Here is a 22,142-nt window from a genome sequence, read left to right on the forward strand (position 1 = left end):
TTTTAGGATGCACATCAGGCATGTTTTGCCATCTGCTGTTCACTCTGCTGAGACTGTATTTCAGCAAATATCTATGTGGCTTGCTCCCTTACATGGAAAACGATTATTATAAGGTACTTTTGATTCCTTTGATTACTCAGAGCCAAGTCTTCCCATTTCTGAAAGTTAAGAGCTGAAAGGACCTAACACCACCTACACAGTAGTTCCCAAACTTGGCTCCCTTGTACAAAGCTTTACAGGTTCCACCTGCAGGAATTTGATTCAGTGATTTAAAGTGAATCAGGAACCTACGTTTAAAAAAAAAAAATCACTTACTTGGGAAATTACTACCCAATCCATCATCTATGCTTTTTTAGAAGAGAGTAGAAACAGAGATATTTGGAAACATTCCCAAAGACATAGTGAATTCAAGGCAGAGAAGACTTCCCTACCCCAATCATGAAATCAAGGTAGAAAAGTTCTTTCCACAGGTTTTCACACATTAAAGATGAAAAAAATAACTTAATTGGGCTGAGGTGGTGGCTCAGTGGTAGAGTGCTCACCTAGCATGCACGAGGCACTGGGTTCAATCCTCAGCACCACATAAATGTGAAATAAAGATATTGTGTCCACCTAAAACTTAAGAATAAATATTTTTTTAAAACACAACTTAATTTCATAAAGTTCTTCTTTTTAATTTTTTTAAATTTACTTTGAGCAGGGTAATATGAAACAGTGAGAAACAGGGTTTTCATTAATATCTGTTCTATAAAGACCTGAAAGTAGTTTTTTAAACTTTCTAAACTGATAGAACTTTAGATTAAACCCTTCAAATATAAAGCTTAACACATGGATTTATACCTGATATCCAAACATCCTCTTTAGGCCCATTTAAAAAAAAAAAAAGAAAAGAAAATTCTTAGCAATCTTGGTGTTTCCACAGTCCACGGGCTGGATTCACTTTGGTGAGTCTGGACTGGGAGCTCCATTATAATCTTAGATGGGTCACAAGTTATGGTTCTCACCAGTTCCCATCACAGCTTGCTCCATCTTTGTTCAGCAGATATTCAGCTTTTGTCAATCTAACAATAAAAGGATAAGGCTAAGCCAGAGCCTGACTGACAACAGGAGTCATAATAGGAGAATCAGGAATCCTGGACCAGTCCAATGAGCATTCCAGTTGAACACAGAGCTGAGCAGGAACTTGAGGGGAAAAGGCTTCAGAAGCTGCCATGGCTTGCAGACTTCAGTGATGAAGTAAACTCGCCTTCCGTCTGGAACACTGTCATTCTGGACACGATTACTTATGGTGACTAATAACAAGTGCTTTACCCTGTTATGTCATCAACGCTTATCAAGATAAGACCCAGACAAAAGTTTATATCAGTTGTCAGTTTCTATGAAAATCCCCTGTATTTAGACTTCTGTGATTCATTCCCAATAATTAACATGTCCTCAGAAAAGACGAATGCTGAAATCTAAATCAGACATGGAACTGCAGCAATACCAGATTATCACCACATTCCTTCATGCATTTACTCAGTCTCAAGTTACATCTCACAACCATCAACCAGTGGAATCAGCTTTTATAACCAGACAAAGAAAATTCCTCATTGCACACAAAATCAGTGAAAAGGGAAGGAATGCAGGAAGGACAGAAGAACTTGTGACAGTAATGACCAGAACATAGTCACACCCAGCAATGTACAACCTCCCTGGGAAGTTTGTCACAAGCACAAGACTATCAGCTGACTAGGCTTTGGTCTTTTTTTTTTTTTTCCTCCACCCATTTCATTCAACCTGTCCAACAGCTACTTTTTCTATTAAGTAGTATCAGAGTAGAATTTCACACTGTTTCTATGTGCAGAACGCAATGAAAAATATTCTTCCCACGCCTACAACCTGCATTGTACTTTATTTTAGCAGCCTTTTCCTAGACTCTTCACAATTCTTTGGTCTGGTGCTTTAACATACTGCTATCTAAATCTGGGACTAGTTCTGCATTTCCTAGTCAGTAATCCTAACTCCTATAAATAAAGACTAGTAGCAAATCATGATTGGCTTATGTCTGTGAAGCAGTTCACTAGTGAAAATACACCTTGGTTTCTGCACTCACTTTCCTCTTAAAGCAACCACCACAGACAATCTAAGAATTTTCCTTTTTAAACAGAATTAGTTGACCTAAAATGTATGTGAATCCATATCTAAACTCAATCCTCTGCTTTTTCCATCCAGGGGATTGTAGTGTTTTGGTGTTGGGGCCAGGGTCACCACTGAGTCACACCCCAAGCACCCATGATGGTAACTAAAGCAGCACAGAAAATTTCTTCTGAATTCAAATTTCAAGATATGAAACTGTAAGCTTAATTGACTCTGAAGTATTTTGTTTCAGTTCCTCTTCAGCATGTGAAGGGTACACTTTAAAACAAGAAGGTATGACAGGTTTTCTCTTACCACTGATTCACAGATATGCTTGGCAAATGTTCATATAAACAGTCCTAGGGCCTTATCTAATTTTCTGAACAAGGCCAAAATCAAAAGTTGTTAATAGCCTTGCTACAGTCCAGATTTTAAGACAGGAAACTGGAAGCAATTATTTGAACACTGCATCATATACTCAGCATCATACTTCAAAGTTACCATATCTGAATTGTTACCAAGGAGATTTGTATTGACAAAGGACTGACAATGCCTCATGAAACTGTAGTTCTTTGTTAAATCTGCAACTTCGTAAAACGAACTGAACCCCAATATCTGTCAATACAGAGGTGAAGAGGAGTGGAAGTGGACAACTTCTATCCATGAAACCACAATGAGATAATAAAAATGTTTCTTTTTGCATTGAATTATGTCTGTTTAGCACAGTGGCCACTGTTATGTATGCCATGTGACTCTAGTGTATTTGTGGAGACTTTTTTATTCATCTTTTGAATTACTGGGGAAAAAAATCATAAGGGCGGAAGGGGGAGTAGGGGGTGTACACATCTCCCTACTGGTCAGTATGCTCAACTAAGAAAACTACCTGATATTATTGATTTCAGATAGCCAAGAGCAAAAGGTGAGTTGAAAGTCTCCCTAACTGACTGCCACATAACTCAGGCAAACAGATAACTCATGAGCACTTTGGAGCCTGATCCCCACAGTAGGAGCTTCTGTCAATAATTCACTTCTATCCCTGAGGTTGGCCCAACTCATAATAAAGCTGGAAACCAGCACAATACTGCAAAGAACACATATATTCTTAAGACTGTAACAAAGGGAAGAGAAAATGAGTGACATCTACCAAGGTATCTGGTAACCAGAGATTAATTCCAATTAATTCCAAATTAATCTAAAAATCTATGTCATCATTGTAAAAAATTTTTTTGTAAACCTTAGCATTAGGAAAGTAAATCTAAAGGAGGTTAAGATAAAAGGGTGGCACACACCTGTAATCCCAGTGATTCGGGAGGCTGAGGCAGGAGGAGCACAAGAAGTTCAAAGCCAGCCTCAGCAACTTATCAAGGCCCTGAGCAAGACCTTGTCTCAAAATAAAAAATGAAAAGAGCTGGGGATATGGCTCAGTGGTTAAATCCTCAGTACAGGAAAAAAGGTGGAGGGGAATAAAGAAAGGGGAAATGAGTACAAAAACATTTCATTAAGTTTAAAGTGTTGCTTAAATAAAAATAGTTAAAATCCTACCCAAAACAGCCAAGTCACTGAAAGGTTAGCAGCTTATATAAAAATTCTATTTTATTTATTTTTTAATGGCGTACACCAAATAACTTACTAGGAGAGGTGGAATTCTATAGGATAACCAAAATACAGAATACAGAAGGTCCTAATAGTATATCTTAGAATATTTTAGAAAATAATTTTAAAGTAATATGAATCTACCATATAGTTTAACAACTGAGAGTGAGACCCAGAAAATCCAAGAGACCTCCCCATGGTTATAAGGCTCCTGGGCAGCAGAGCTGGGGATCTCAATCAGGATTCAGATAGACTGAGCCATTCCATCACTCTCCTATCACCCAGCTGTCCTTTCTTGAAAAGAAATAGATAAAAACATTATAAAAGTGAAATCCTTATCCGCATACTCAAATGTATTTTTCTAAAATACCACATCATTCATTACCTCCTCTTCTACAAACATCTCTCTTTGAGTGGACAACATATGACCCAACACTTTTGAAGTGACTTCCCCCTTCTAACTCTCTAATCTACTGGGTTCTCAGATTATAGTGAAGTATTTACCCTTTAATTAAGTTTCTCCTCAAAGATTTTTACATGACAGAAACTATATCCTGGTTATTTGTCATTCAAATCAATGAACATACTTATAAGATAAACAGCTTATAAAATGTGCTCATTTTGAGCCAATTCCTGTAAGAAAAAAGCATTTAAATGAATTTAGAAACTTTATACTTTTCGTGAGAAGCAGAGCTTAACCTTTGGTTCTCCTTACTATCGAGAGACACAAGATTTTGAAATGAAACACAATTCTCAAAGTTTTTCCTTTCTTTCTTCTTCTTCTTGTTTTTTTTAATATGCAATATTCTTTACAAATAGTGTTTCACTTAAGTTCCATTACTAGTGAAATTAATGAATTCTTCCAAAGTAGATGAAATAAACTAAAAGAATATACCAAGTATAAAGTTATTCTTTTTAGACAAGCTCCAGTATTAAAATTATCCCTCTCTCGTGAAAAGGATTTTCCAGAGGGAGACTGGGCTCTCCTTCAGCACCCTGCCTCCACCAGAAGGCACAGGCATTCACCTACCATGCAGCTAGGAAGAAGCACAATCCTGTGCCCTATCTACTAGGTATGGAGGTACTTCAGGACTACAACTTTTTCCCCCATAAATAAATGCAAATAGTATTGTTCAAGTTGCAACAAAAGGACAAGGATATAATCATTTCTTTTAAGTTGGCTCCAGCAAACATAATCAAAAGTTAAGAAAGCAGATGGGTAGTAGAAACATAAGAATCTCTAAAAAAAATGCCCAAGCCTAAAACTTTTTCCGTAAAGGAAAAGTCTTCTCTTTGTACACACATCAGTAAGCCCATTTCTCCCACTTTGAGGCATTACTGAAAAACAACTTTCAAGTCAATACAACTCTATCTACTTGGTAAAAGTGAATTAAAACTTTCTCTGAGACTTTAAAATAGAACTAAAATTTCAAACCTGTCATCTGGTTCCGTGTGATCAGTACCCCTTCCAACCCCAGCACATTTTCGAATCTTTGTGCATAAAAGCGTCTTGTAAATTCTCCCAGCACCAGAGACGACACCACTCACACATCTGGCCGAATCTTGCCAGTCTCCTGGCCGGTTTGTGGTTTTTGCTGTGCCGCCACACATCTTCTGAGTGGTTTAATGTTCTTCCGGTTTATCCCAACCATCAATGTGAACGTGGACTTGGACACAAATCTTGAAGTTCCTTTGTTATTTGAGGAATATTCCGCAGCGACCAGCAGTTCTAAGCTATCATTTCACTCCCTATACAGTATATGAGACAAGCTACTTGGCAACAGCCTACTAATTTCCTCTTTAAGAAGCTTTAAAAAAAAAAAAAAAAAAAGAGGAACATTCATTTGCTACATAAATTAAGCCCATGGATGATTTAGGAAGTTAAATGCATCCATCACATTATAAAACATGCTCTCAGCAAACCCATTATAAACATAGACGAGTACAAATCCCACTTCCTACTTTTGTTCCCAAGCTTGTACTCCAGTTAGCAAAAGAAAAAACACTCAACAGGTTGAGCAGCTTGGACTGACTCACTCCATCTGCACTCCCTAGCTGGAGATTATGTTGTAGTCAATTAATTGGTCACAAGACTATTCATATGGCTCTGGGCAGTTGCAGTGACTTGCCTTCAGCTGCAAGGTTGTTCTGACATTGGCCACACCACCCTCTTAATGGCTCTCATGTGAGCAAGTGTCAGCTGACAGGTCTTTCTCTGCAACCTTGCAAAACTCTACCCATAGCAAGTGAGAGACAGCAGCCAAAATGTAGGACTAAATGTATATTATGGTGATGTAGGGAGAAGGAATCGAGTACGGACATACTTTTGCTTTAATATAGGGAAAAAATTAGTAAGCAAAAAGAGTAACGATAATGACAAGCCATAAACCCTCAAAACTCTTGCACTAAATTCCAACACATCCAAGTTGAGAAAGCCCTAGGACAAAAGCCACTTCAATTTTGACTTCTGATACTAACATACATCATCTGAAAATTAAGACTAATGTTATAAAATCAATATCATTCTATGAGTTCATGGATAAAACATTTTTTGCCTATCTACCTATCATGCTGGTGACTGGACCCAAGGCCTTGCCATGCAAGGAAAGCACTCTGCCATTGAGTTACACCACAAAGCCCCAAATTTTCCTTTTAGAAGAAATAAAAATTATAGTACCCCAGAATACAGGTAAAATCTGATACAAACAAAAACCCAACAACAAGTGATTGCCCCAATTTCTTTTCCTCATCCTGGAATCTGGCTGAAGAAATATTAACAGACCCCTAAAATTTGGTGAACCCTTGGCTGGCTCTTTGGTTATAGGAAGCTTTAAATATACCTTCACATATGGTAGCCATGTATTTCACTCCACTCATATGAGGAAAAATTGATGTAGGACAGCCCTAACACATGACTGTATATTCAATCCCTGAAAGTCTCCCTAAAATGAACTCAAAAAAGATCTAAAATGCACTCTCCCTTATGAAATAAAGATTGCAGTACACCTATGGCAATAGCTTGGCTTCAACATGGCACATGCTAAATTGACAGTATCAAGTCAAAGTAAATTAGGAGGGGCTGGGGATGTGATTCAGTGGTAGAGGGCTCACCTAGCATGTGCAAGGCCCTGGGTTAGATCCTCAGCATCACATAAAAATAAATAAAACAAAGGTATTGTGTCCAACTACAACTAAAAAATAAATATTAAAAAAAATCAGATTAGGAGAGGATGAATTCATTTTTCAGGAAGGAGAACACGTTGAGCTTAAAGCTTAACTGCAGGGCCATAGTCTGGTCATGGGTTCTTTTTCCCCTTGAGCTGTCTTTAAGATAACTTTCTCTTTTTAACAAAGACTCAGAAGATTACTTATACTTACTTATACAGCACTATAAAAGTATTTTCAGGGGCTGGGGATGTGGCTCAAGTGGTAGCGTGCTTGCCTGGCATGCGTGCGGCCTGGGTTCGATCCTCAAACCACATACAAACAAAGATGTTGTGTCCGCCGAAAACTAAAATAAATATTAAAAATTCTCTCTCTCTCTCTCTCTCTCGTCTCTTTAAAAAACATTTTTTTAAAAATATTTTCAGTTTTAGGCACAAGGTGATTGGGAGAGCAGAGCCTCCTCTCAACATTCTGTGCCCACCTAACAAGGGGTTCACGTGTGGCTCCAAACCAACTTTTCCAACTACCTAGGGTCTGGCCTAAAAACCACAAGAGAAAAGAGAGATAGAGCCTTAAAAATGCCCCCAAACCCTATATTTTATAAAATAGATAATAGAGGTACTAGGGGAATACACCCCATTCTTTATGTATAAAAACTCAATTTTAGTTTTAAAACTTCAGTCTCTAACAGATATTTACCTAGGATCTGACGAAAAGTCATGAAATTCTATTTTGAAACATCTATTGTATATGAATTTTTTATCATATACAATATGATGTGTGTTTTCTACTTTGAATAATGATATAAACATGTACATTTTATTCCTCATCCAGGAGGTACAAACATTGTAAATAATAAGAGATCAAAATGACAACGTACTTATAAAAGACATTTAAATGAAAAAAGGATTTAGCTACATTCAGAAAGAATTCTCTTAAACAGAAACTAAACTACATGGCACAAAAAACACTAGGTCCCTTTAACCAGTCCCCTTCATTTAGGCACCCATCCTCATGTACCTTATAATGTGCCAGTTGCTGTTCCTCCCTAAATTCAGTCAGCACATCTTTCAGCCACCATTTCCTTGGTAAAGTGATGTTCAAACTTAAGCTTGTAAACACAAACTGCTGACCAACACCTGGGGCTCCTGATCCCAAAGTTCTGAAGTGGAATCTGAGAACTCACATTTCTAACAAGTTCCAGGATACAGGTGCTGCTGGCTGGGAACTGTCCAATTGGATAATTACTTCCTTAAGCAAAACTTCCATCTTCCCCACGAAGAATTTTTCATTCCCTAGGCCTCTGTTCCTTGTATTTCCCTATAATACTTTTTAAGCATACTTGTTTTATGACAGTATATGTATCTTATGTCCTAACTAGATTGTAAACACTTTGAATATAAAAACTGGGTCTTGGGCTAGGGTTGTGGCTCAGAGACAGAGCGTTCACCTAGCATGCGTGAGGCACTGGGTTCGATCCTCAGCACCACATAAAAATAAAATAAAGATATTGTGTTCACCTATAACTAAAAAATAAATATTAAAAAAACCCCTAGGTCTTGACATTCATCTTTGTATGAATGTGCCAAGTTTTATGCATGGTAGATTCCCAATAGATAATTCCTGATGAAACTAAGTATGTGCATTAAACCTGATACAAATCTACCTGCAACAAGCAGTGCTTCTGTGACAGTCCTGTGCACACACTCTGAGCAGGAGGCACTTGCACACTCATTCTGCAATCTAACCTTATTTTCTATACCAAAAGTTCCCAGAGGCTCACATCTTATGGTCACTACAATCAATGTAACTCACGTGGTATTTTAACGCAAAGGACACTTGGACTGTTAAAAAGTGAAAATGTCATTTCCTCTGTTATCCCAGTCCATAACCCTTAATTCCACAATATAGAATCAGATAAAAAATAATAAAGTACAGATGCACATCAAAACCACTATTGTAGTTAAAATGGATGCTTCTATTTGGACTCTAATTTCTTTACATTTACTTGAGAGTTCTAAAATTTCTTCAGTAATTGAAAAACAAGCAATAACTGTATCATTATTATTTTTCTGAGATCAATTATTTTTCTGAGAATCCAGAGCATCTCATTGGGTAGAGAGAAGGTATGTTTAGACCTTTAGAGCCCTAAAGTCTGTTCTTTCCCTCAACCAATCTCCCTATTTTCTCAGTCCTCTCTTTCCTGAAATAGAACAATACACTCACGCTGCTATCCATTATCATGCTGTGGATCCTACTTTTGAGTCTTAAATCATAAGCATACTATAATTTCACATCAATCTTATTTGTAGCTTTACACATGGCTGAGTTCTCAACTTCCCTTACATAATTGATCCATGCATTACAGAAAATAATTTGCTTTATCCAAAGTTTACAAACTTAGAAAAGTGTTTGCAACCACTGACGAGACTCCCACACTCCTCCAGCAGTTCAACATGTTGACTGGAATGTTGCTCTTCCTCTGATACTTCCACAATACAGATGAACTTCACCAGTCTGGGAGGGAGGAGCACAGAAGTATAGTGAACTGAACCCACGTGATATACATAAGGCAAGAAGACTACTGGTTCAGACTTTCATTTTTTGGAACTGGGTATTGAACACAGGGCCTTGCACATGCACTCTACCACTGAGTTATACTGCTAGCCAACACCTCAATGTTTTTGTTTTTGTTGGTACATTATGATTATCCCTAATAGCAAGAGTCATTCATTGTGAAATATGTAGAAACACCTAACATAAACTGCTCAATTTCATTCTCTAGAACCTTCCCTCCTCCTTCCCCTTGATCCCTTTCTTCTACTCTGTTGGTCTCCCCTCCATTTTTTTTTAAGTTGGTGCATTTATAATTATACATTAAAGTGAAATTCATTGTGATATATTTTTATATGCACATAGCACAATTTGGTTAATTTAATTCCCCAGAACCTCCTTTACCCATCCCCTCCTCTGTCTCCCTCGATCCCCTTCCTCTACTCTATTGGTCTCCCCTCGATTTTAACAAGACCCTTTTTTTTTTTTAAGAGAGAGAGAGAGGGAGAGAGAGACAGAAAAGAAGAGAAGAGAAGAGAGGGAGAATTTTTTTTTTATATTTATTTTTCAGTTTTCGGTGGACACAACATCTTTATTTTATTTGTATGTGGTGCTGAGGATCAAACCCAGTGCCCAGTGCATGCCAGGCGAGCGTGTTACCACTTGAGCCACATCCCCAGCCCAAGAGATCCTTTTTTAAAAAAATTTTTTTTAATTGTAGATGGACACAATACCTTTATTTTATTTATTTATTTTATGTGGTGCTGAGGATCAAACCCAGTGTCTCACACATGCTAGGCAAGCGCTCTATCACTAAGCCACAACAACAGTCCAGTGAGATACCTTTTTTATTACTTTTTTCTCTCTAGCTTCCACATATGAGAGGAAACATTGAATCTTTGACTTTCTGAGCCTGCTTAGGAAGATGTTCTCCAACAGGGCACAGTGGTACACACCTGTAATCCCAGGGGCTTGGAAGGCTAAGGCAGAAGGTCGCAAGTTCAAAGCCAGCCTCAGCAAAAGAGAAGTGCTAAGCAACTCAGTGACACCCTGTCTCTAAATAAATACAAAATAGGGCTAGGGATGTGGCTCAATGATTGAGTGTCTCTGAGTTCAACCCCGGTACCCCCTGCCTCCAAAAAAGATGTTCTCCAGTTCCATCCACTTATCAGCAAATAACATAATTTCATTCTTCTTTATGGCTAAGTAAAATTTCACTGTATAAATATATTTTATACATTTTCCCACCTAGACAGGTTCTTGGCTATTATAAAATGTGCTACTATAAACATATGTATGTATCACTCTAATATGCTGATTTTAGTTCTTTTAGATAAATACCAAGAAATGGAATACTTCAGTCATGTGGTGATTCCATTGCTAGTATTTTGAGGAATCCCCATAGCGGCTGTACTAATTTGCAGTCCTACCAACAATATGTAAATGTTCTTTTTTCCCCTCACATCCTTGCCAGCTTTTTTATTATTTGTATTCTTGATGACTGCCATTCTAACTGGAGTGAGATAAAAATCTCAGTGTGGTTTCAATTTGCATTTCCCTGATTGCTTGCTAAGGATGTTAAACATTTTTTCAAGTATTTGTTGGCCATTTGTACTTCTTTCTACATATGAGTGTGCGTGTTTGTGTGTGTGTGTGTGTGTGTGTGTGTATAGTTGTAGATGGAGACACTATACCTTTATTTTACTTGTTTTAATTTTATGTGGTGCCAGGGATCAAACCCAGGGCCTCACTCATTCTAGGCAAGCACTCTACCACTGAGCCACAACCCTGGCTCTGGCCATTTGTATTTCTTTATTTTAAAAAATTTCTGTTTAGTTCACTTGCCATTCATTGATTACACTATTTGCTTGGTGTTAAGTTTTTAAAGTTATTTTTATATACATATATATTTATAATTTATATTTATTATGTTTATTAAAATATAATTTATAATATTTATTATAAACATATATTAAATATTTATATATTATTATTTATGTTCATATATATAAATAACTCAAGAAACTTAACACCAAATAACCTAGTCAATAAATGGACAAATTTATATATATATATATATATGTGTGTGTGTGTATATATATATATTTTTTTTTTCCTCCCTCTGTCAGAAGAGTACTAGGCAAAGATTTTCTTCCATTCTGCAAGCTCTCTTCAAGCTCTTAATTATTTTCTTTTCAGTCCCTTAATTTTAAGCTGATATTTGTACAGTTTTCCTTCTCATATCCTAGATATTGAGTGGTCCTACAGAAAAGCGCCAAGTATATGAATCAATAAATGCCACCAGTCCAACCTCCTGCACATGGACAGAATCTCTGATCAACCAAAACACTCTAAGTTTCATGTTATGCTCAGACTCAATGCAGTGACCCCAGGATCTACGTCCTATCCAAGAAAGGCCCACTCTCATTCCTGATTTATTTATTTTTTACTGAATTACTGAACCAAGGGGCAATTTACCACTGACTTACATCCCCAGTCCTATCTATTTATTTATTGAGAAACAGAGTTTAGGCTGGACTAGAACATCCTCTTGCCTCAGCTTCCCAACTTGCTGAGATTACAGGCGTGTGCCACCATACCTGGCCAATGCCTGATTTACAGTTGGGAGAATTAAAAAATCTGGAAAGTTTCAAGGTAAGTACTGATGCACTTTTGCATTCCCTTGACCTCACTCTTGAGGTTATAAAAATGTAGCAGATCACAATATGTAATAAAAATTTAGGACCTGGGTGTGGCTGCACACACTTGTAATATCAGTGGCTCAGTAGCCTGAGGCAGGAGGATCACAAATTCAAAGCCAGCCTCAGCAACTTAGCAAGACCCTGCCACTAAATAAAATATAAAAAGGGGCTGGAGATGTGGCTCAGTGTTAAACATCCCTGGATTCAATTCCCAGTACCAAAAAAAACCCTCAAAAGTCCCAATCAAAAGAAATGAGTTTGAAGACAGAAAAGTCCAGTCCAATATTTTCATCTAATGAATCTTTTTATAAAGACTCTTTCTTTGCCAGTTCACATTACCTTAGTAATTAAAAAAAAAAAAGGGAATAAATGCAGGAAGAGAGGGAACAGTGAGGTTCATGATCTGCAGTACCAAACCAACCTTTCCCCATAATGACTTCCATACATAACAACAACCAATCACAAACATTTCCATCTGTGACTTTCAAAGTGTGATAACCAGGAAGCAACACAAAAAGGTTATAGAATGTTGTTTCTTGATCTCAGTGCTAGTGCTATGAACAAAATATATATACTACTCTGTATAATTTAGGACCACTCAGAATACATATACTTTTCTCTATAATTTAGTATGAAACTTATTAAAAAACAAAAAAGGCCCTCATGTTAGACTAAAGCAAGCAGACTTGGGTAAGAGAGTGAGAACTTTTCTGAAGCAGCATGCCTTAGGGAAAAGGGCTTTAGAAACTGATCCAAGACTGAAACCAAGTCTGTCTTCAGAAATGCCATCAGGGATAGCTTTTGATTACTAAGCTCAGCCCATCCTCACAATACCAGTTCAGTGTGCAACCAAAAAATAACATAGGTGCTAGGGCTATAGCTCGGTGATAGAGCACTTGTCTAGCATGCACATGGCCCTGTATTTGAACCCCAGTACTGCATAAGTAAATAAATAACACAACTGCCCCAGTGTTAACTCAACCATCTGACTAGCTCAGCACTTAAGAAATTTGGCAATATGTACAAACTTGGTCATACAAGGTAGATGATAGTTAGCTAGATTCACTGAGGGCCTATTTTGCATGCCAGGCATTGTTCTACATGCTTCATTTAATCACAGAAAGTAGGCAGCAGTATTATCTTCTTTTAACAGGAGAATGAAGCCCAGAAAAGTTAAGGAATTGGGCCTGAGGTATGTAACATGCGGGTGGCAGAGTCAGGACTGAAACCCAGGCACTGGAATTCTTGCTCACAAGTAAACCCGTACCCCTCTCATTCTTGCACTATTCTTCCTAGTGGTGCACACCTGTGCAGGACCATCTGTGGACAGACTTGCAAAAACGTTAAGGAGGAGGTGGTTGGACATAACTGACTGATAAATTAAGAAATTTTTTCTCCACCATCTTAAATCCTACACCACTGAGAATGTTTGGAGTCTGCCTAATTTAGTCCTCTGAGGACAAGGCCCCAGTCATGTGCTTTGTAGGTGACTAAGTCTCTTGTCAGACACCTTGCCATGAACCCTGCCCTGTTCTCCTGTAAACAATCCCTGTGCAGGAGCCAAGGACATCAATGACCACACAGGATGCCTGCTCTGCTTTCCACTCTCAACCTTGTCCAGTGTAGCACTAGGCTAAGGGACAGGCTCCTAAGCAGAGTGATTTTTTTTTTCCTTTTTTACCCACATACGGTTAGCTTAAACATATACTAAAATCAACCAGTATTAGTACTTTGACTTAAAACCAGGAACTTCCTGCCTACGAGATAATTTAACCTTCAGTTTCAAATAAAAGTTACATGAGGGGGCTGGGATTGTGGGCTCAGTGGTACAGCGCTCACCTCGCACGCATAAGGCACTGGGTTTGATCCTCAGCACCACATAAAAATAAAATAAAGGTATTGTGTCCACCTATAACTAAAATATATATATATATATAAAGTTACATGATGCTGGAGATATAGATCAATGGTTTAATATCTGCTTAATACTCTTTGGGTCTTGGGTTCAATCCTCAGCACCAAAACCAAAACAAAACAAAAAGTTACATGAAAATTCAGAATGAGCTGTAGTTATTCACTGTAATCTAGATTGTTTTCTACACCCATGTCTCCACACTTTGAAGAACAAAGCATTTAGTACCCAGCACAAAGAAGGAAATGAGTAAATGAATGAATGAATAGCATGTCTAGATAAAAATATGTGAAACATAGAAAGATTTTTATATTGTCATATTAACTAAAAAGAAAAGGACCTGAAATTGCACAGGTACTTTGAAATCAAATGCGCTTTTTTAAAACCAAATATAGGGGCTGGGGATGTGGCTCCATGCGTGGTAGAGTGCCTGCCTAGTAGCCTAGTATGTATAAGGCCTTGAGTTTGATTCCCAGCATGGAAAAAAAAAACAAAAACAAAAACAGAAAACAATACCAGAGATAAATATCAAAGTGCCTTGGAGTAGCCAGACTGACTTTTCTTTTTTTAATCTTCTACATCTTCTAATAACAGGCATATATCATTTACAAATAATAGGTAAAATTATTTACTTCACTTTATTTTTTTTTTTTTTTCAGGGCTAAAGACTGAACCCAGGGCCTTGCATGTGGTAGGCAAGTGCTCTGCCACTGAGCTAAATCTCCAATCCCAGGAGAACTACTTTCATTTTAAAAAAACTTCTTGCTAGTAATGATCACTTGATTTCTTTATTCTATAATAATTCTATTGGTTTTATTGTAACGGAATTTTTAGAGTCAAAACAATCTCAGCTAAAAGGAAAATAAAAAAATAAATATATAAAAATGTACTTTCCCTGGAAGGGTGAAATTCTATCCACACTATTTTTTTTTTCCTTCAACATAATAAAATATTGATATTTATGTAAGTCAGCAAAAGTCTGTAGCTGCAGCTATTATACTCTTCAAGTATCTAACTAAAAACAAAACTCCACAATTTCCCTTTATTTGGAGACTTTATTTAATATTAAGCAGCAATACAATACATATAATGAGAGGAATTTTTAAACTATACACATTACACTTTCTTTGAAAAAGTGCTACTTAAGGGTTATCTGGCCCTGGTGGTGCATGCAGTAATCCCAGCAATCTGGAAGCCCGAGGGAGGAAAATCACAAGTTCGAAGCCAGCCTGGGAAACTTAGCATGACCTTGTCTCAAAAGAAAGGATAAAAAAGGATGGGGATTCAGTACTGGGTTTAGTCCTCAGTACTATAAACAAAACAAAACAAAGGTTATCTCACCAAGTACCAGCAGACAGGCAACATGAGGAGAAGGAGAAGAAAGGAAGGAAGGAAAGACTCCAGGAGGTCCGGGACCTAATAAATGACACAGTAACCCTGGGAGATGAGCTACAATAAAGCTGTGGTTTTAAGTAATTATTTCATTCCTGAACTTTAACACCAAAAGGAGGCAGCCAGGTCAGACCTGCTAACAGGAGGCTGTCCTAAGGCAGCCTAACTCTCCACCCCCAAGAAGGGGCATCCCAGTAAAATGATTCACTCTTTCTAAAATCAGTGAGATAACCAGCAACTTAGATAAAAACCTTCATGACTTTTTTAAAATCCAATACCAAACGTTAATCCACAATCCTTTTTCTTTAAGTATGATTTTTACACCCCATCTCCATGTTGCACAGAAATTAACAAGAGCCAACCAATTATTTCTAAGACTTCCAAAAGTTAGAAAACATTAGCAACAGAATATTATGCAACTTTTAAAGTTTAACTCTGATGTCAACCCAGGTTGTCACTAGTGTTTGGACCTTAGCAAGGTGTCAGTAGTCCAGAGCCATTTAGGAAGTTGAAAGCTGAGCTATTGGATTGGAATCATTCACAGTTCTCATTTTCTGCAAATCATGTGAGCAGGACACAGAGTTACAAAGTAAAATAGAGGTTGCCCTGAAGAACCCTGTAAAAATTCTTCTGAAACACATCTACTCACTACCTACTTGACTGAAAAGGGCTGTATAGCACTACTAGTTTTCAGGGCTCATATTTTGCCCATCAAAAACCATCATTATTCTTACAGAATCATATAATTCAGGAAATTTATGTTTGAAAGAATAATGGAGAATTCTCTGCTCCAGAACCTCCATCTTCCTTCCATTTGGATATACAGTTATAACATAATCAAACATTTCTGTTGATGCTATGAAACATGCAACCTGGATTAACTCAGCATGCAATAAAGAGCCACACAAAGTCCTAAAATGCTGTCAGTTCTGAGAAGCAGCAGTTCATTTGCCCCAGTTCACACTGGCTGAGCATGAAGGTCCTCCTGGCAAGACTTCTCAGCCTCCTCGACCCTCCTCATCTTCCCATTTGCCTTGTTCATTCAGGTGAGCTACATGAGTGTGTCTCACATTAGACTGCTCCCTGAGTCTTCCTGGGAAGAATGTTTTGGTGAAAAGGTCTCTTTACATCTATAACATTTTAAATTAAGCATTTATAATTTTTTAAACATTTATAACATGGAGATACATTTATCTCAAAGATAAATAAATTATGCAATCAAATTATCATGCCAACACATAATTAATATTATTATTTTAACTACTGTAGCCATTGGGATAATCCTGGAATTACTCAGAATTGTTTATTAACCTGTTTTACAATTAAACATGCCACCAAATAGGATTAAACAAAATAAGAGGCATAACACTCTTCTAAATTTTTTTTTTTCCCCAATACAGGGGCTTGAACCCAGGGCCTCATGATGTAAGCTATCTCTGCTACTGAGCTACCCCCCGCCCCACTTTTTTTACTTTTTGGTACTTGAGATTAAACCCAGGGCACCCTGTACCCCCAACCTTTTTTCCCCCTTTATTTTGAGATAGTGTCTCATTAAGTTGTAAAGACTGGCTTCAACATTGCAATCCTCATGTCTCAATCACCCAAATTGCTGGGATTATAGGAGTGTGCCACAGTGCCCAACTCCCCAGTCCTTTTCAAAAATTTTATTTTGAGACAAACTCTAAATTGCCCAGACTGGCCTTGAATTTACAATAGTCCTGCCTGAGTCTCCCAAGTAACTGGGATTATAGTTGTATGGCACCAGACCTGGCCTGACACTTTTCTATAATTTATAAAGGCCTCTCATTGCTTCTACAGCATATGATGACCTTATGTCTAAAGTATACTATCTAAAGACCCTACTCATTTGTCCTTTCAAATATTTAGTATGTCAGGTGTAACAGGGCCAGGAGATCATAAGGTAGTCTTGCTAGAAGTACCCATAGTACTATGGTCTTCTCTTCACTGACCACTGCTGACATAAAGGCCAGGTAAAAAGTTTTATCTGACTCCCTCTTAAACCTGCCAATGGGGAGAAGGCAGTTTCCAACACAACTTCCAGTGCTACTACCTTAGTCTAAGCTCCATGTTTTGTCAGGACTGTTGTTAGCCTTCTTCTTCTTCTTTTTTTTTTGAGGCGGGCAGGGCAGGGGAGAGTGCTGGGGATTGAACCCAGGGCCTTGTGCATGCAAGGCAAGCACTCTACCAACTGAGCTATATCCCCAGCCTGAAGAACACCTTCTTAATGGTATCACACTCAATCCTGGCCTGCTAATAAACCTATTCAATATGAGAGTCAATGATATAAAGAATATAGAGTTGCTACAACCAAAAGAATGAGATTCTCATTATAATAAGTTATACTCCATGTATAAATAATGACAAAATACACTCTATTGTCATGTATATCTAAAAAGAAAAAATTTTAAAAATAAAATAAATATGTATTTAAAAAAGAATTATAGAGTTGCTAAGAATTATTCAAAGAAATCAATGTTGAGCTTAAGAGATAAGTCAGTGACAGAAGAAGATGCTTCTTTCCCGCTCTCTTTCAGTTTTCGTCTGACAAGTAACAACAACTATATTCACCATAATATAGTTACAATTAGCCAGGCATATTGGGGCACCCTTGTAAGCCAGCAATTCAGGAGGCTAAAGCAAAAGGATTACAAATCTGAGGCCAGCTGGGGCACCCTGGTGAGATTCGGTCTCAAAAAATGAAAAGGACTAGGGCTATTACTAAATGGTAATAGGTTCAATCCCCCATACCAAAATGTGAGTGTGTGAATGCATATATATGCATATGTGTATACATGTGTATGCACATGTGTATATATATATATATATATATATATATATATATGCATACACACAGTTAAAATGAAAAGCTTCCCATAAAATAAATTTATTATTGGCAAACTAAGAAAGACTCTTTGAGCTGGGGACCGTGGCTCTGTAGTAGAGCACTTGCCTAGCATGCACAGGCCCTGGGTTCAATCCCCATCAGAAAGAAAGAGACAGAATTTTAAAGGCTTTGAGGAGTTCTATTAGCCACAAAAACTAAGAAAGCTGCTTGGGAGTGGACAGAAATCAATTTATGAGAAGAGAAAGCTGGTAAAAGGATGTTCTGAATCAGCAGACACTCGTTTCTCTGAATCAGTTCCTCATGATAAGGCTGTGCACTAGGAACTCAGGAGATGCCAGAACCAGGACAGTCATCACCATCAGCGGTGTTCCCACTGAGACAGGATGTCACACTAGAAAAAGAACCTTGGGCTAGAAGGCATGAGCTTTATCTAGTTCTGACATAGTCACTTACTATCCACATGACTGTCAGGAAAGATATTCAGACTCTCTGAGCCTCACTTTCCTTGGAGATAAACAAAAGGTTAATGATGATACTTCTGCCACCTATTTCTGAGACATGTTGCAAATGTTCAACATGAGCATTTGAAAGTCCCTTTGAAAACCTATAAAGCTCTAGACAAATGTGATGTACTATTTTTTATATACACAAGTCCAAAAGTACTCACTGTCCTATTTGAGTTACTAAGCTCAGAGACGACTACATTGTGTTTATACAACATGAAGCCAAGATAAATAACTTTGGCCACAACGACATCTGGCAAATAATAATTTTACCCAAGAAAGTCAATCACCTCCCCACCCCAACTCCACCCGCCAAAAATGCAGCCAATTCTCTTGAAGCTCCAGGCAATTAAGCACTCTAAAATAGACTCTGCAGAGTCCCTTGGGAACAGTAAATTCTAGAACAAATTAGTGCAACAACTAGAAAATTATAACTATGAAATAATTAGCTTTCAAGTTAATAAATGGCATTCTCTCTTCCAACTGATAAATCCCCTCTTCTAAAATTCCTTTCATCTAACTCTCCAAGCCAAATTTAAGTTCTTTGAGGACACAAACCAAGGGCCATCTGCTCTGTAAAAAATTCCCACAATGGCCCTTTTCTGAAAATGTTTCAACATTTGCAATGGGAAGACAGAATGAACTCTATATATAACATCTCTGAAGGACTCTTATTTCTTAAGAGTTCAGAACCTCCCTAACTACAACCATGCTTCAGTTTTTTCCCTTAGCTAAACCTTAGAACAACAGTCCCTGTGTCTTACAAGTTGCCCTAGGTCTTAGTTCAGAGAAGAATTGCTGCAGGCTATATACAATTCTCATAAAAGAATGTGTAGAAGGGGTACTTATTCGGGTAATTTTGGACCTGCATTGTTCTCATAAACAGTTTTCACATTTTAGTGCTTTGGCTGATTTTATAAACTGTTAATCTCTGCTCACACCTCACAATATACACCATATTAGAATGTCCTTTATGAATTCCTCTGTCAGATGAGGAGCTTCTACAGGACATGTATCACTTTAATTTCTTCTGTGTTTTGCTTGTGCAGTTAAACAAACACTGAACAGGGAAAAAGTACTTACCAAATAGTTCTTAAATGAGATTCTTTTAAATGAATCTCTTTTCTGTCATATGTACTAAGGCTGTCTTGCAAAAAGCTCTTCATCCAAGTTCTGAAAATGGTCACTCTCACAGGGATAGCAAAACCTCATTACACCCTGGCTCAATGTGACATAGATTAAAAAGATCCTTTGAAAAATAATTACACATTTAAAAACCTGATTATATACAATTAATCCAAAACACAAGCAAAAGCTAACCCTGATATTGATCTTTTTAACATTTATTTTTTAGTTATAGGTGGACATAATACCTTTATTTTATTTTTATGTGGTGCACAATACCTTTATTTTACTTTTATGTGGTGCTGAGGATTGAACTCAGTGCCTCATGCGTGCGAGGCGAGCGCTCTACCTCTGAGCCACAACCCCAGCCCCTGATATTGATTTTTAAAAGGATTCAGTTATATTCTATATGGTAGAATTGTTGTATTTACTTCATTTTATTACAGAGGAATTTCTAAGCAAAACAAGTCACTTCTTAGGGAGAAGTTTTAGTATTTTTGATAGTATTACTTTTGTTTACAAGAGCAATATTCAGGTATTCCAGCAGTAATTTTAATGGCATTACAAATACAATTGCCCCCCAATAATCTGGCAAGTATACCATTTAATGCAATCATTTCTAAATTAATCCTTGGAAATCCAAAGGAATAATCCCAAGGAATCAGTGCTATCCAACAGAAAGATAATGTAAGTCACATACATGTTTTTAAATATTCCAATATCCACATTTTAAAATGCAAAAAGAAACCCAGCATATACAAAATCTTAAAACTATTAATGAAATATTATTTCACAGTCTGTTTTTCACACTACGCCTAAAAACAATTTTTAAAAAAAGAGAGAGCGTGAGTTTTACACTTAGAGAACATCTCAATTCAGACCAGATGTATTCCAGGTGCCACCAGCCAAATGTGCCCAGTTTAGTGAACTAAGCAACAGTTTTCAGAAGAAGACTTACAATGGTGGTATATGTATGATTTGTCTGTTTGGAAAACCCATCACAATGACCAATGAGAACAGAAAGGAAACTTAACAGAAAGGCTAGAATTCAGTATCCAGAATTGTCAAACTCTGAGGACAGTCAAGAGGAAGCCAACTACATCCCCAAACCCCACACAGACAGAACTGAAAGGAATCATTACCTCTATTGGCCAAATCATAAGTATGAACATTTGCCAATCTTAAGTGCTATAATATTGAAAATCACATGACAAGGGAACTGAAAATTGAAGAACTATGAGATAACAAAGAATACTCTGGAAGAATAACATCAATCTCACTCTGCAGAAGAAAAAGCATATCATAGCAATTAGCAACACCAGCACAACCCTTAACCATTCAGCTCTTCTCCCTCTCCTTCCTCAACTTAATGGATAAACACATTTTGCGGGGGTTCTCCCTCAGTGTCTTTTCATGCAGTACTAGTGGTGTTGGGCTTGTAAACATCAAAAGAACAAATGAACCTGTGCAGTAAGAATCTTGCCAGTCATTTAATAATCTACATAGGTCTCTTTCACACCTGGACTTATAAGATTCCTGGATCATGCTTCAGGGCACTTAGAATCCGTACCCAACTTAGAATCTGTACCAACAATTGCTACTAAGGAAAAAACAGAGTTAGGTTCCTACAAACTTATAGTTTCAGTATTTTATTAATTAATTAATACATTTTTAATGTGTGTTTCCTTTTCAAGACACTTAATGTATATTGTTGCTTCATTAACACTGAACTCAGAGCCAACAATACTAACTTAAGGCTGAACCAAACTTAACTCATATGCATTTTCTCTCAAGGGCACACCACAACTTTCTTAGTTTTAAGAACACTAGACAGCACATCAATACTACACTGATGGACACTTTCTTAAACAATGAAATCACCAACAAAAACCAAAAAATGAAAAAAATATCACTGAATGTATTGCAAAAAGGTACTTGTTTACAGTATAAGAGCTGAAACACGACAGCAGAACGTTGCCTTGTTTGACCTCAGTTGGGAACATGTATAAAAGACTCAAATGTATTGCCACTCTGCACACATCTGTGAATGGCCATAAGAGAGCCAATAATATTGATTCAGGGGTTACAAATAAATTTTAGTAAGTAGGTGAATTCATAAACATGGAATCTGCAAACAAGGAAGAGTGACTGTATTGTACCTGATGGGGTCCTTCTGTGAACATTTCCTCTACAAAACTGTAAGCTCCCTGAAA

General features: G+C 37.3%; 1 protein-coding gene across 6 annotated transcripts in view; it reads right to left on the minus strand.

The window, feature by feature from the left end:
- Fnip2 (folliculin interacting protein 2) overlaps positions 1-22,142 on the minus strand; it is a 114,238-nt gene that overhangs the window by 74,021 nt on the left and 18,075 nt on the right. The window contains exon 1 of one of the 6 annotated variants that reach the window (XM_046458818.2): positions 5,147-6,090. The exons of 2 other annotated variants lie outside the window; for them this stretch is intronic. In XM_046458818.2, the coding sequence (XP_046314774.1) occupies positions 5,147-5,322 (176 nt within the window). In that variant the 5' untranslated portion in view covers positions 5,323-6,090. Of the gene's footprint in view, positions 1-5,146; positions 6,091-22,142 lie in introns of those variants that run through there. 3 more of the 6 variants (XM_046458813.2, XM_046458815.2, XM_046458817.2) reach the window with 3 other exon arrangements.

The sequence above is a fragment of the Marmota monax genome, unplaced genomic scaffold (assembly GCF_021218885.2).
Source record: "Marmota monax isolate L192 unplaced genomic scaffold, Marmota_monax_Labrador192_F-V1.1 WCK01_AAM20220418_F8-fsc00002, whole genome shotgun sequence".
Classification (NCBI taxonomy): Eukaryota; Metazoa; Chordata; class Mammalia; order Rodentia; family Sciuridae; genus Marmota; species Marmota monax.